A 15,995-nucleotide genomic window follows, 5' to 3' on the forward strand; every position below is an offset into this window, starting at 1 on the left:
AAAGCTCTTATTTTGAATCAGTCCTCTTATTTGAGGTCCTACAAAGATCCCCTTTTTGATATTTCCATCACAGATCCCAAGGAAATTTTATCTAAAGGAATTCCAAGTCCATTTTGATCCGTTGCTCCTATGACTCATCGTGTTCAAAGTGCATCATCTAGCACAGTGGTTCTCAAACTCAGTCCTCATGACCCCACACAGTTCACATTTTCCTTGTCAACCAGCATGTGTACTGTGTATCACCAACTGTCACATTTTAAAAATCTTCAGGTGACCTGCAAAACATGAACCGTGTGGGGTCCTGAGGACCGAGTTTGAGAACCTGTGATCTATCAGAATGTGACTTAACTGTTTATTATTCTTTACCCTTCTTAACTTATACTCATCTTCTCAGAACAGTTTGATTAAAGAATACAATAAACTCTCTATAAATTAGTTATAAATCATAATGTATATTTTTAAAGAGGGTGTAACTTTAAAATTAAGGGTGATAGAAAGATTCTAAGACCATCTTTGAAATCAGTATAGAAAATACATACAGTATATAATTACTACCTAACCTGACCTGTGACAAAATTTTTGTTTACCAGTGTTATTATTGCCAAAACCATCATGGTTTTACCTTTAAAACAAGACATCCATTTTGCCTTTAGAAAAATTGTCTCTGTAACCCCCATTTGCAAAACTCACCATAAAACTGTTGATTAATCATATGTTTATTACATTTCACTCATTAACTTGACAAAATACAGTATGATGCAGTTTAGAAACTAGTCAAAATTATAAGAAAATGTGAGATTAATTAAAAAGCTGCATATTTTCAATATGTTTCCTATTGCTTAAAAGAAACAAGTTAATTGATAGTTTAAGTACAAGATACCGGCTGTGAGGTCAGAATAACAACACCAGCGGCCCGAGTGCCAAAATCTTGACATGTGCCAGTAACTAAACTAGAGATGAGCGGGTTCAGATTTACTCGGTTCTTAACGCCAGAATTATCGCAAGTTCTTTTTTTTGGGATTTTTCTTATTGGCTAACCAATAAGGAGATTCGGGTAAATCCGAGTAAAACCGAACCCGCTCATCTCTAAACTAAACCAACCCTATCCCTCCTTTCCAGCAGCCCAACCCTAACATTCCCTCCCTGCAGCCTAACCCTCCCTTCCCGCAGCCTAAAACTTACCCTCCACACCCCCTCCCCACCACCACCACCACCACCTCCCCACAACCTAACCCTCCTCTCTAAACTCTCCCCAGCATACTTACGTTCTGGGTTTCTGGCTGTCGGGATTCCCGCATTGGTATTCTGACAGGTGTTGGGATTCCGTCTCCAGCCTTCTGACTGCCAACTACATCCCAATAAATAGAATTTAAAATTGGCAATTACAACCATTTAAAAAAAGGCTTTGGCTGACACAATAAAACATGACATCTTGTATATAGTATTCCGCATCTGGGCTCAGTTGTTGGCATATAAAAATTATTAACATCTAAATTACAAAGAAATACATTACTTTGTTAACCTTCATTTGTCTCAGGTTCTACAATAAAATATATCTAGGGCAAATTGTCACAGCTTTTGTAGGCTCATTAGTATCCCAGGTTGCCAATACTTAAAAGAACTTCTTGGGATGTAGCTCACCCCAGACTCAATCCTAAACTCTCATATTTCACACTAATTTCCAGACCCATTTGACCTGGATTAAATTGAATAATGTTCATTAAGGACTTGTGCAAGCCGCAGGTGTTCACTCCAACGTCAGTGTACATTGTGGATCAGAGCCAAGTGCCAGTATATTGTCATTGCAGGCTCACTTGAGCACAATTTAATACATGAAGCTTCAAACTCACAAATAAAATGACAATAATAAAAAAAAATTCTGTGTTAGAAATTAAATATACTTAGTTCAACAGAACTTTTTCAGCATAGCTGCATTGGTGCAGTTATAAAATTACACCATTAAGTATGAAAAAGTTGCTTTCGGTGATATGAGTTGAAAAAAGGGACAGTTGGAAGATAGACATTTTTAATCCTTATGTTTTAAGCTGCTCTTAAAAGATGAAGAAAGTAAAACTATTAGAAATGTATAATTTAATACTTTTCTTTGAACTATTGAAAATGTATAAATTTCAAAATTTCAAAATTAAATTGAAAGCAGAGGAAGGACCTAGATGAAAAATCAAAGAAAACATAGTTTGTGCCAGTTAACATAGGGGCTGATGTATCAAATATGTGATAAGTATCAAAATATTTTTTGTCACTTATCGTGTGTTTTTCATGACTTTTTTGATTTTTTTTTTTAAAGTATGTATAATTTTTTTAATCGAAAATGTGATTGCGATAAAAGCCCAAAAATGTGATAATTATTGCTCTACTTTTTGGTAGTTTTATCGCATTTTTATTGAATTTCGAAAAAAATGAAATGAAGTGTGCATGCTCTGTTTCAGAGCCGGACATCCACAGTGAGTTCCTTGGTGGCATTCAGCACATACCTGACCTGCAGCAGAAAAGAATAGCTAGTTTAATGTGGGACACCCAGGGGTTAAAGTGAGCTGGAATGGGGCGGAAATGCGTTCTGTCAGTTCCACTTGGAGACGGAACGCAGTTCCGTAGCCTCCGGTTCACCTAACCCGATGTGTGGCCGGCACTGCAGGGAGATGCCAGGCGCCCGCTGAGATTGCGTTACCAGCGGGCGCCCGCGGCAGCCGGAGGCAGGAGCTCAGTACTGAGCTCTGGCTTCTGGCGCTGTCACTGTGCGCTATGGGAGAGACGTCATGACGTCTCTCCCATAGTGCCAAGGAGCGGGCGCCCAGAGGACTGCAACGGCCGGACACGGAGCGGGGCTTGGTGAGTATGGTGTATTTTGTTTTTTGTTTTGTTTTTGTTGTGTAGCAGCATCTACTTGGGGCAAACTACTGGGGGCCATCACTACAGGGAGGCACCTACTGGGGGCAAACTACGGGGGGGCATTACTACAGAGGGCCACCTACTTGGGGCAAACTAATGGGTGGCATTACTACAGAGGGGCATCTACTGGGGGCAAACTACTGGTAGGCATCTACTGGGGGAAAACTACTGGGGGGCATTACTACAGAGGGGCACCTACTATGGGCAAACTACTGGGGGACATTACTACAGAGGGGCACCTACTGGGGCCAAACTACTGAGAGGCATCTACTGGGGGACATTACTACTGGGGGGCATCTACTGGGGGAAAACTACTGGGAGACATTACTACTGGGGGGCATCTACTGGGGGCAAACTTCTTAAAGACATTACTACTGGGGGCATCTACTGGGGGCAAACTACTGTGGGGCATCTACTGGGGGCAAACTACTGGGGGGCATTATTACTGGGGCAAGCTACAAGGGGCAAACTACAAGGGGGTAAGCTACTGGGGCAAACTACAAGGGGGCAAACTACAGGAGGGCATTACTACTGGGGGCATAACTACAGGGGCATTACTACTGGGGGCGTAACTACAGGGGCAATACTACTTGGGGGCATTACTACTGGGGGCATTACTACTGGGGGCTAAACTACAAGGGGGGATAACTACAAGGGCTAAACTACTGGGGGCATAACTACAGGGGCTAAACTACAATGGGACAAACTACATGGGGGGCATTACTACTGGGGGCATTACTACTGGTGGCTACACTACAAGGGGCAAACTACTGGGGCTAAACTACTGGGGGCATTACCACTGGGAGGCTAAACTAAAGGGGGGGTAAACTGCTGGGGTCATAACTGCAGGGGCATTACCACTGGTGGCATAACTACTGGGGCTAAATGACAGGGGGCATTACTACAGGCAACATTACTACTGGGGGCAATACTACACAGGGCCATTACGAATGGGGGCACTACTAATGGGGGCATTGTAAAGGGGGCACTTCATAAGGGGCATCACTCCTGGAGACATAAGGGGCACTACTACTGGGGGGCATTGCATAAGGGGCACCACTACTATGGGCTCTATATAAGGGGCACTACCACTGTGGGCACTATCAGTACAGTGGACATTGCATAAGGAGCACTACTACTGTGGGCATTGTATTAGGGGCGCTACTGCTGTGGGCATTATGTGTATTATGGGGTGCTACTACTGTGAGTATTATTACTATTGTGTGACCACGCCCCTTTCTTTTTGAGACCACACCCCTTTTGTGGGGCACGCGCCTAAGGTGCGCGCAATACCTTTATTACATGGGCGCTGTGGGGAGGGGGGTGAGTTCCACCACCTCTCTAGGACCACTTTAAGCACTGAGGACACCTATTAAAAAACTGAAAGAGGAGGGAACTTTTACACACTAAATTTGATTGGTTATTCTAATGACTGTTATAAACATGTTACTAAGATGACATTTCACTGGCCTTAAGTAGTGTATGCTATTTACTCCCAACAGAACTTTTAAGAGTCTCACAAACAAAACATCTATATATATATAGAGAGAGAGAGATATATAGATAGATATATAGATAGATAGATAGATAGATAGATAGATAGATAGATAGATAGATAGATAGATAGATAGATACACACATACACATATTTTATATATATATATATATATATATATATATATAAAAAGAGAATTTTTATATGTACTGTATATAATATAAATCTCAAGCAAACAACATATATAAAATGAGTACATTTTTAGACTAGTTCAATATATATATAAGTATAATTTAGATACAGGGAGATATTTTTAGCATATTCTTTTTGTAAAAAAAAAAGTACATTTATAGGTGGAACTACAAGAACATTCATGGCCTATTGCTAAACTCACCAGTAAAGGCTGGCGAAAAAAAGATATGGAAAGATTCAGATAATTTTCACGATAATACAATAATACATAAAGTTGCCATTCATTTTCAATAGAGGTTGGAAAAGTTTGAAAAAAATGCGAAAAGTAGATTTTTGCAAAAAAAACCTTATAAATAAAATTTAAAAACTTACATACATACAGACGATACTTAAAAAATGTGAAAAGTATTGAAAATCTAAATTTATGTAATTTTTTAATGCTAAAAACTGTTGATACATCAGCCCCATTATTAGCTAACTAAGGGAACCAAATCTAAATCTCTCTGCACATGATACATCTGCCCCACCTGCAGTGCAATATGGTTTTTCCCAATTGCTTATTCTTTTTGTTTGGTAACAAACCTGAGTAACCACCTAAAGCCAGAATCAAATAACATCCTTAATGGGCATCAACCCAATTGTTCTTCACATTCCAATAAGTCTTTGTATAACATTTGACATATATTAAACACATCTCTGTCTTGTGTTATTGATTCCTGTTAATCTACACATATTTCAAATGCATTTTACCTTAAGTACTGCATGCTGGGGTACATACTGTACTACAAAACTGTGAGCTACTTTCAATACAATACTAATTTTGTGTCAACACCAAAACAGTACGAATTGGCAGAAGAAATTACATTGTAAAACATGCCAGTACAGTAAACAGCAGATCACAGAAAAAACGTGGTATAACCCTGCCTACATCACAAACTATAATAATATATTATTGCTATTTAACAGATGGAAGCAGACAGGAAAAAACTATAATTCAAGTGCCCTTTACATCACATCAATGTTCTAACCCTTTATTTTGACTGTAGTTTACTTACTAAATTATAAAAGAGATGGCTTAAGTCAGATAAGATATTCCTTGCTCTCTTAAAGACCGCTATACCATAAAGCTCATGAATGGTAGGCAACCGCACTCCAATAATTTTCTGGCGCTTAAGCACACCTTGCTCAATTGAAGTGCAGTTGCCTTACCAGACGACGATACCGAAAGTCAAAACACTCTCAAATCACCTATAAAAATTAAGAAGAGTGGCTCCACTCACATCTGCGGCCCTCAGACTCCTTAAAAGAAGAGTTTTTGTACCTTATTGAGCAGAGACATCATATTTTCAGACCACATTACATTAGATGAAATCTGGGTCTCCATAATTATTAATGACTCTACCATTTCAACACTCAAACCGTCAATAAATACTGCTAATTTTGTCAATTTACATCATCTTTTAAAATTAATCACCAATTCTTTTGTTTTGGCACCATTTAAAACTAAGTTGTTATTATGGGCTGGATTCAAATTTTAATGTGCCCCCTAAAGTTACAGGAGATAGAGGGGCAATATTCAAATGTCCCCCGTTTTCTCCCCTATCACGCCCAATACAGTCGGGTTTAGGCGCACAAAGCACCTAAACCCCACAAAACTAATCGGCGCGATTGTGAAAAGACCTGTTTGGGTGACCAAATGGGTCTCTTTACATACATTTTAGCTTGCTACCTCCGGGGGTAGCGAGCTGAAATGATATTGTCACGCCTGTCGTCAGTAACATTAGAATACCGGTGGCAGACGCGATCGCAGCCGGGAGGGGGAGAGCACATTTGAATCCGGCCCTATGACTCCAATCTACTAGCTTCAATATCTCATCCCTGTAGAAAGTCTCATCCTCAACTGTAATATCTTCTGCAAATTTTGCAACCTTAACAGACCTGGATGAGGATATACAGTTGTCATAGCAATAAAATTCCAGATTGTCTAAATGAATGTATTGTTCACAATTCTAGTTGAGACTGTAGAAGCAGGGCAGTCCAGAGTTAACGAGGACACTGGGGGAGGGGAATGCATGGTCAAATCTGGGAGATGTGACAATGCCCCTTCCCAAAAAAATTGAAAAATATTATATGCCGTGCTGTGTGCTGCAAAGTGGGACAGTTGTCACCCACTGTAAAGCGGGACAATGTTCCCCCTGCAGCTGTCCTGGGCCCCTTCAACAAGCCAGGGTAATCAGTACCACCCATTCCCTCTTGGCGCCCCTGCATACAAGATGTTTACACATTTGCCATACAACTGAATTCTTTAGTCTTATGTAATATTAGACTAGTTTGTAAGTCTTTACAGTCATGGCCCTCTATCCTCGTTCTCTCCTCCTAGCACTATCCCTGTGACCAATGCACCTTTTTCTTTCTGTCTCCCACCAACGACCCTGAGCCTGTCTGTCCACCCTTTTGTTGGGTGTAGGTTAATTGATTGCTGATTTATTTCCTAATCCATCTACATACCTCCCTTCCTGGACCCTTCACCACTCATTTGAACTACCCACAATACCAACCCTTCACTCCATATTCCATTCCTTTATACTCTACATTGCCTTATGTTATATTATGTTGACTTTTATCCTATCCTATATTGATGTATAATTGTGTTGCTTGTTCTATATGGAATGGTATGGTGCAGCAGACACCTTGTGGCATCATATAAAAAAATATATTAATTATAATGTTACCCTAGTTATTGATGTGACATAAAAAGTAATAGTCAAAAGGCAGTATCAAGTTTTTATATTAAAAACTTTGAAATTTATATAAACTCTTCTATTTGTATTTTCATTGAAAGGAAAAATAACACTGATAACATATTTTTTTATTAAGTTTTAAAACTTAATGAAATATAGTTTTTTTCCAATGTGTTTCATTGCAGATAGCATACTTATCATTTTACTATAGTCATTTTTGTTTAAGGTGCTTTTCTGCATTAGCTTGAATAGCTTCACTTTGAAATTGTGCCTATTACCTACACATTATGGAGGCTGCCATTGTGTGGGCATAATAAAATAATAATAATACACTAAAATGAAAAATGAGTAAAATTGCTGCAAACGTCAGCAAATTGATGTTCACAGTTGAACAGTTTCACTAAATTTATAATTTATTACTAGATCCGGGATGACAACACTTCATTCCTCGGTGTGGCATAAATGGGTAGGGATTCTAATGCTTAAATTCCAAATTCTGGCAATGAAACATTACATTTTTTGCTTTCAATAATGTCTCATCAATAACATTCTGTCCATTAACTAGGATCTATTCAAATGACTTGGCATGGAAAGACTTGAATAGCTTCTAGTAAAATTCACAAAATGGCTGTTTGTAGGTAACAGGTTTCAATATTTCTGATTATGAAAATATGATTATCATTTAAGCATGATCAACGAAATCAATGTTTTCCAAATCTCATAAAAGTCTAGTTTTCCATTAAATATATGGCCACAACATTTGATAGTTGATGTCTGGCTAGGTCCACCATCATATATTTAAGGTTCCTACTGAATACTGTGCATCTCCCTCTCTTTTCTCCTCCAGGATGACAAAGAAATTGACCTGGAACATCTCCACCGACGTGTAAACAGCCTGTGCACAGATGACGACAGTCCTCATAAACAGTTTTCCTCCTCATCAGTTGATCTAACACCTTTAGACATCGACTCATTGCCAACACGACAAACTCTGGAGCAAATTAGTGATTTTAGGAACACTCATATAACCACTACAACCTTTATACCAGAGCAAATACAAACACTAAGTCGTAACTTGTCCACTAAAGCTGCCTCTGGTTTTGCATTTGGCAATGTGCCTGAGCACCGAACTGGTCCATTCAGACACAGAGCACCCAATGGTGGATTTTTTCGAAGTCCAATTAAAACTATGTCATCTATTCCATACCAGCCAACTCCTTCTCTAGGGCTTAGTCTTGGCAATGACCCTGACCGAGGCACTTCCATATAAGCTTTAGAGAGTCTACTCACTGTTGGTTTTTTTGGACTCTCCTTGACAGGAGCATCTGTAAAATGACGGGACTAACATGGATGTATTTTTTTATATCCAGATTATTAATAAAAAAAAATTGATTCCTCGCTTTTTCTTCCCCAATCCTTTGTCTGTAAATGTGTTTTAGAACTTCTAAATTCACTGCATTGTCTCAATATTTTTTATTTTTTATTTTCTGTTACTTATTGAATACATGTTAATGTATTTTGAATCGCCCTCTGGTTTGACAGATACATCTGCAATAATTCAACTACCTTGCATCTATCTTACTAAATCTCCTATATACTGTACTCTGATGCTGCTGTGTCCTAAGTGTGGACCAAAGGCCAACCCTGCAGTATACAAATAAACCCTATTCAGCCCGTAAGAAATAAAATGCAATTTTGTAGGACTACAAAAAGCCATTACTATGCCAGTAAAGAATACATTTTAGACATTTGTTTGCACTGTAGCAGTGCATATGTAATTTAATCAAGTGAAATTATTTTTTTTTTTTAATGTACAGTTTATCGGTGAAATCCCACACACTCTGTTACCTGTATGTATGTATGTATGTATGTATGTATGTATGTATGTATGTCAGTTTATGCACACACGTGTATATATGCTGAAGATAGTACTTATGCCAGTGTATTCATATACATGTTGGAATACACTGTGGATAGTATATATGCCAGTGTATATATACGTATGTGAATACATGTTGTGAATATTATGTATGTAATTTTATGCATACACGTGTGTATAAACGGTGGATAATGTCAAAATCTGGCTAATGTTGACATAGTCTGTTCCCTGCAAGGACAAGGGGATAGGCTTGAGTTGGGAACGTATATTGTCTTTCTCTTAGTTTGTAAAAAGAAACAAATGTAAAATTCCAGTGCTGCTTTGGCACCAAATCAATTCTACTGCGGTGTCATTGCTATCTAAAACAGTGGCTGAGATTTAAACTGGGAAATGGAAAACCCCTTTAAATGTAATTGCACATTGCTTCTAAATCTCATTATAGCCCAAAATGTCCTAAAATGTAATTAGATAACTCTAACCAACTTATAATACCTGGTTAATGTCAACATTATCCAAATTTCCAACATTATGCATAACATAGAAACATACAAACATATGGGCATAGATCTGTGCAGGTGTGAGTATAAAAAACTATTATATCTCATACAATAGTGCTTTAGTAAAAACTAAAAAAAAATATATTATATACAACAGAAATGTATATTTTAGAAAGTTCTTTACAATTTCAATGATACGTTGTTTTTATATCATCTGTCATAAAAAGCTTAGTATTCAAACATTCCTATATTATATTGCAATCTTTTGATCACTTAGAAACCAGGGTTAGAATCTGATGCTTGATGGAATGTCACGCTTGTCTGATTGCTTTAGTGAAAAATATTTGAGAGTTCTACAATGAATAATTTAATAACACAAGTTTTATATTGGGTATATAGAAAGTTAACATGCTCTATAAAATGGTCTCTCAGGAGTGGATACCGGTAACACATACCGAACCCGATATGATAGCTGGATCATTTTCTGTTCAATCTTACTTCTTTGTTTCTTTCATGTTCACATGAAACGCAATCTAACATTATGCACCAGTTTCTGAATATTATGTGGTCATACATCTTATGTTTGTATTCCAGCCATATACATACTCAACCTGTACTGTAGAATGGTTGGTATTTATTAATTTGTGAATCTAACTACTGATTCGAATGAGAAAGTATGTAAAAAAAGATACATTAAGAGATATAGGGGGACATTTACTAAGCAATGATAAGAGCAGAGAAGTGAGTCAGTGGAGAAGTGACCCCATCAACCAATCAGCAGCTCTGTATCATTTTATAGTATGCAAATTATAGATGTTACTTCAGTGCTGATTGGTTGCCATGGGCAACTTCTCTTATCACTGCTTAGTAAATGTCCCCCATAGACTGAATGCTCAAGATTGCAGATATGAGCTTACTATACACATGAGCATTACTGAGTGGCCTTAATTAGATCTAACATACAGATATGTGAGATATAATACTTGTAAAGCAAGTGTTATTGTTGTTTCTGGTAGTAGCCTAAAGCTTATAAATGGACAAATAAACTAGAAAGTTAAATCTTGATATAATAATCCGTAGATCTCAATGCAGTGAAGTTTAAAGTTTTAAATATAGAAACCAGTTTGTGATGTACACCAGGAGGCTTATCACATGACATCTTGGTACATCATACTATTTTAGCTCACTGCCTAACATGAGCTCATTAATTGGATTGAACTTATATTTTCATCATTACATGTTACTAATTCTGCAAGAATAATGCTCCCAACCTCAACAGTAACTTCCCTGAGTTCTTAGGCTTAAATCAGACCAGTAACCTCTCAGCAACACATTATACTTACAGCCTCCCCTATGGAAAATTCCATGTACTGCTGCAAGGTACTCCTGAGAAATCTCTGTGTCCTCATCAGACTGTAGACTTTCCCTACAGTCTTAGTGCTATATTTTATTGTACCTCTAAAATACAGGTAAATCATTTCAAGATAATGCAATTAATATGTTTTTTTTATAGACATACTGCTTCCTAGTTAAAAAAAAAAAAAACAACAGAGAATGTGTGTGTAATTTTTCATGATCCAAAATCCAGTAAAAATTATAAATGTGGATAAAACCATAAGTGGAGATGTACTAAGCAGTGATAAAAGTGGAGATGTGAGCCAGTGGAGAAGTTGCCCATAGCAACCAATCAGCATTGACGTAACATTTATAATTTGCATACTATAAAAGTATAGAGAGCAGCTGATTGGTTGCCATGGACAACTTCTCCACTGGCTCACTTCACTTTTATCACTGCTGAGTACTGTCCTTCTTAGAACCTAAACTCTTAATTTACTACAGAAGCTCAACTTACTGTAGCAGTAATTTCCATAACTAGCTGAGACTAAGCAATCATAATAGCATACTAGCCTACTCTCACAGAATGACCAGGATATTACCTCCTGAACTCCCGGGAGAGTAGGTAATTTTCCCTGAAGGCCACTCACAGCAAACTGAGCAGCTATGTTCAGAATTACAGAACTAACATCATCAAGTCCAGTCACCTGATTAATGAGAGGCATGATGATATTATTTGAGGCATCATACAATTTGTCTCTCCTACTTGGTGATATAGCTTGTTTTTATACAAAATGACAGAGGAACATTTTTGTAGATGTTTCCCCGTATAGTCCCGTATATCAATATATGCCCTTTTACCCTGCTCATTCACTTCTAATGTGTCACTTTTTAAACCTGTATCACAGTCCAGGGGTTTGTCTAGACTTTAATTTGAGGAGCGGAGTAGCAGTCTCGCCCGCTCAATCTATAATAATATAAACAGATCGCAGAAATCTGATGCATTCTAATAACTCCCACGCTATTTCTCTAATGGTGTAAAGATCAAACACCAGATCTATGGAGCAACCCAAATAAATGACTTACCTCTCCTGCAATCCCTCTGTGTCTCTGAGAATGCTGTACAGGACATGTGAGTCTGGAGGTCCATCCACTACTCCAATTAGTCAATAGCCAGTGACATCTTCCAATCAGTGTGATACTGGGTCTGGGTATAACAGAGTCATGCCCAATCATGCCCAGTAATTGCGCAGTCAAGCAAGGAATGGTGGCGCCTGGCAGCAGAGAAGAAGGTAGAGCATACCATCCAGTCACAATGTTTAAAACACAATCAGTGAGCCGGGCAACACCCTTTGCCTTCCTCTCATTCACCATGTACTTTTACATAATATATGGCCATAGGCAGCTAGCCGGCCAAGAAATATTATGATTGAACGGTCCTTTGTGGAATCTGTCCCATCTGTGGGGGGTAGGGGGCAAGCTTTTGCCCAATTGTTCCCCTCTGAGTCCACCCCTGACAGAGGTCACTACTGACCACAAACAAATAGGTTCAGACAGTATTTTTCAATATTAGGTTATTTAAAATGTAAATTACTGGGATGTGTTTTAACATTTTTATCAGCTATACAAAACTTATATTGAATTTGGGTTGTTATTAAATGTTTCAAATGATTTTTTAAGGATAATTCCATATATATATATATTTTCAAACATACATATTTGTTAATATAACATAGTACTTTGGAGTTTTAGATTAGAATATATGCCAATACCTGGGCTCCTGTGAGTTAGGTTGCTATGAGTATCAGACACTGTTATGCAAACGTGGAACTGTATAGCCCACTCCATTGTGTGTTCTCTTCTCTACAGGTGTTAGCTCTCAAGTGCCCTTATTTATCAATGAGTGACAAATTTCACTGTGAGTGATCATTTGCACCAGCCAATCAGCTCCTAACTTCCATGTCACAGACTGGGTTTGAAAAATGATAGGAGCAGATTGGCTGGTGCAATTTATCACTCACAGTAAAATGTATCACTCATTGATAAATAAGGGCAAAGTTTTGAGAACTAGTCGCTCCAACAGGGTAGTTGGCAGCTTGGTGTCATGTCACAAGGGAGAGACAGATACTGTCCTGCTGCTGTAATGGATGCAATGGATTATCTAGATGTAGTTTATTGACAATTTGGAAATATACCGGGGGATATGTACCAAACCTTAGATAAAGTGGAGAAAATGCCCACAGCTTCTAACCGCCATTTTATAGACTGCGCTAGATAAATGACAGAAGTTGGTTACTAGTACAGGCAACAGCTCCACTCTATCTCTCTCAGAGGTTTCATACATCTTCCCCACAGAGTCATAAGTCTATAACTAGAATTCACAGCTCCTTCAAAAGTTATTTCAGGTATAACAATGTTAGAACAAGAAAAAAAAAACACATGCACATTTCATCGGCAAGTAATAGCTTTATTACAGATATGATGGACGTTATTTAAAGATGGAATTATCCTTTAATACCTTTTGATTAGTTTGTGCAAGGCTTTATATTGCTGTCCATATATATTTGGGCAGTTGTCACATGCATACAATTACCTCACACAACTTGGTTGATAGTATCAGATACAACATGCAGCGGGAAGATACTAGTATTTTGTATTGTAACCCAATATTGCAGATTTACATGAGTTACTGCAAAGGGCTTTTGGGTATTTTGGTATTAGACTTGATTACTTAACACTGAGCACAGAAAACGAATGTGCTTTAATCCAAAGCAACCAACATAGGGGCTGATGCTGAGTTGGATTTACTCCAGTGTAACATATAATGAATACATCGGTTGTCTGCATGTCTGGAAAACCAGTGACATGCCTATGAGCCATGCAGATTTCCCAGAATCTGATACTTGTGCCCTCTCGTGATTGGAACTTCAGATTGCAAATTCACCACTGAAGCTAACAGTGATTTAGAACAGAGAACATGGAATTTGATGGCAGATAAGAACCACTTGGCCCATCTAGGTCCACCCTAAACACATGTAAACGCACACATACTAGGGCCAATTGATTTTTTTTTTTGTCAGGAGCCAATTAACTTACCGGTATATTTTTGGATTGTGGGAGGAATCCCACACAAGCATGTGGAGAATATACAAACTCAACACAGTTAAGGCCATGGTGAGAATCAATCACATTACACCATCAGTACTGCCGGTGTTTGGAGTCAGTACAGACAACCTATATTGAGTATCTCCATCCAGCTATTATTAGAGATGTGCACGGACCTTTATGTTTTATTATTAGTTTTTGCCCAAACTACTTTCTGTATTTTGGTTTGTTTTTTGGGTCTGACAAAACCATCCTCAAGTATTTTGGTTCAATTTGGTTTTGGTTTTCTTGAAAATTGATAAAACATTACTTTCCAGTCATTTCCAGTCAATTTTGACCATTATATTGGCCAAAGGCTGACTGGCTTAACTAAGCAACAGAGCAGCAGCACAAACACACAGCAGGCTCCTGCTTATATCATATGTTTTTGTGAGTGTATTTTAGCAATTGTTCACACAGGAGGGAGAGTCATACCTGCTGTATTTGTGATGTTTTTTTTTATAATTCCATTTAATTTAACAGTGAATGTATACAGTATTTTGCAGGCAAAACAGATGTTTAGGACATTGTGTGTAAGAGTATACTGGTTGTGAGTTTGTTACTTAACCTATGTGCACCATGGCAGTTTTTAGTGGACGCATTGTACACCTGTGAATTTGGACACAAATGCGTTGGAACTCAGCATCAGCCTCATAGGGCATTAGCTTTCGTTGGTCTAACTTTCATTAGATCAAAATTAATTTCAGATCAGTTGTAATGGGAGAGGAAACATTTGTTCTATTTGCACTTATAAGTCTTCATGTGTCTCTTAGTAATGCAGTAAATGAATGATAAGGTGACAGCATTGATTGTGCTTACTTGTGTTACATGAAGTTTTTTTTTACCTGTAAATTTACTAATATCAATCTAGTGTGTCTGATTATTTAGGTTATTATGCATAACATTTTTATTTGCAGCCAGGCTCGCACATACGGTAACCTTAACAGATGAGTGAAGCCTGGGGGACATTATTTTTCATCTTTATACGTTTCACAATTTGCTTTAGCAAAATGTACAAAAATAAAAAATAAAATATATATATATATATTCTTCATACATATTTTTGATGCTGGTTCTCCAGGGTGCATCTTGTACTGTCAATGCTTTTGTACTAAACCTTCAAATATTGTCTACTGTGTAAGGCAGATCTGTTTCTATTCTAATCATGCAAAGGCCATTTTGTTTCTAAGGGTACAAGTGTCTGAAAGCATGCACACCTGTCTACCCTTGCGACATCCTTTGTCTCATGCATATTGGGTTTTAAAAGTTAAAATAAAAAAATATATAATAAAGCTATGTAGAGACATGCCAGATGTTGCAGTGAAATTTAGCAAAAATGAATTAACTGTTAGCCATGTACAGTATTTAAAATAGGCCTATTTTGATGTTTGCCTATTTAAGAATAAAAATACAGAAAAGATTTTTGGAGGCCTCCGTTACAAGTGGCAGAGCTTTCTGTGTATAATTTGTCTAAATGATTTGTCTAATAAAAATTGTTTTCTATATGGCTTCTCTCATTCTTTAATTTTTTGTGAAACAGAAAACCATTGTCTAATAGGCAGATCCAGATTTACATTATTGATACCAGCTGGTACAAGTATTGTGAGTCATAAATGTTTTTAATCCTAAGTACACTCTTTCATACACCACTTTGCTAAGCCGCTGCACCATCTAACTGTATCTTTTTACAAATATTCCTCAGGGGCTGCATATACTCTGACATATGGTAAAGTGCAGCCAGGGCCGTAACTAGCCGTGTGCCTGAGATGCCTTGCCCACAACGCATATACTCTGTGGGCGCACCG

At 37.8% G+C, this 15,995-nt stretch overlaps 1 protein-coding gene across 2 annotated transcripts in view; it reads left to right on the forward strand.

Annotated features, from left to right (window-relative positions):
* Positions 1–15,695, forward strand: part of GRID2 (glutamate ionotropic receptor delta type subunit 2) — a 1,619,892-nt gene extending 1,604,197 nt beyond the window's left edge. The window contains exon 17 of one of the 2 annotated variants that reach the window (XR_010176066.1): positions 8,183–8,270. Coding sequence is in view for 1 of the 2 variants with exons in the window: in XM_063917339.1 (XP_063773409.1) it covers positions 8,183–8,605 (423 nt within the window). In the remaining variant the exon portion in view is untranslated. Of the gene's footprint in view, positions 1–8,182 lie in introns of both variants that reach the window. The other variant, XM_063917339.1, reaches the window with a different exon arrangement.
* Positions 15,696–15,995: the final 300 nt, after the last annotated feature.

This window comes from Pseudophryne corroboree, chromosome 1 (assembly GCF_028390025.1).
Source record: "Pseudophryne corroboree isolate aPseCor3 chromosome 1, aPseCor3.hap2, whole genome shotgun sequence".
In the NCBI taxonomy this organism is placed as follows: Eukaryota; Metazoa; Chordata; class Amphibia; order Anura; family Myobatrachidae; genus Pseudophryne; species Pseudophryne corroboree.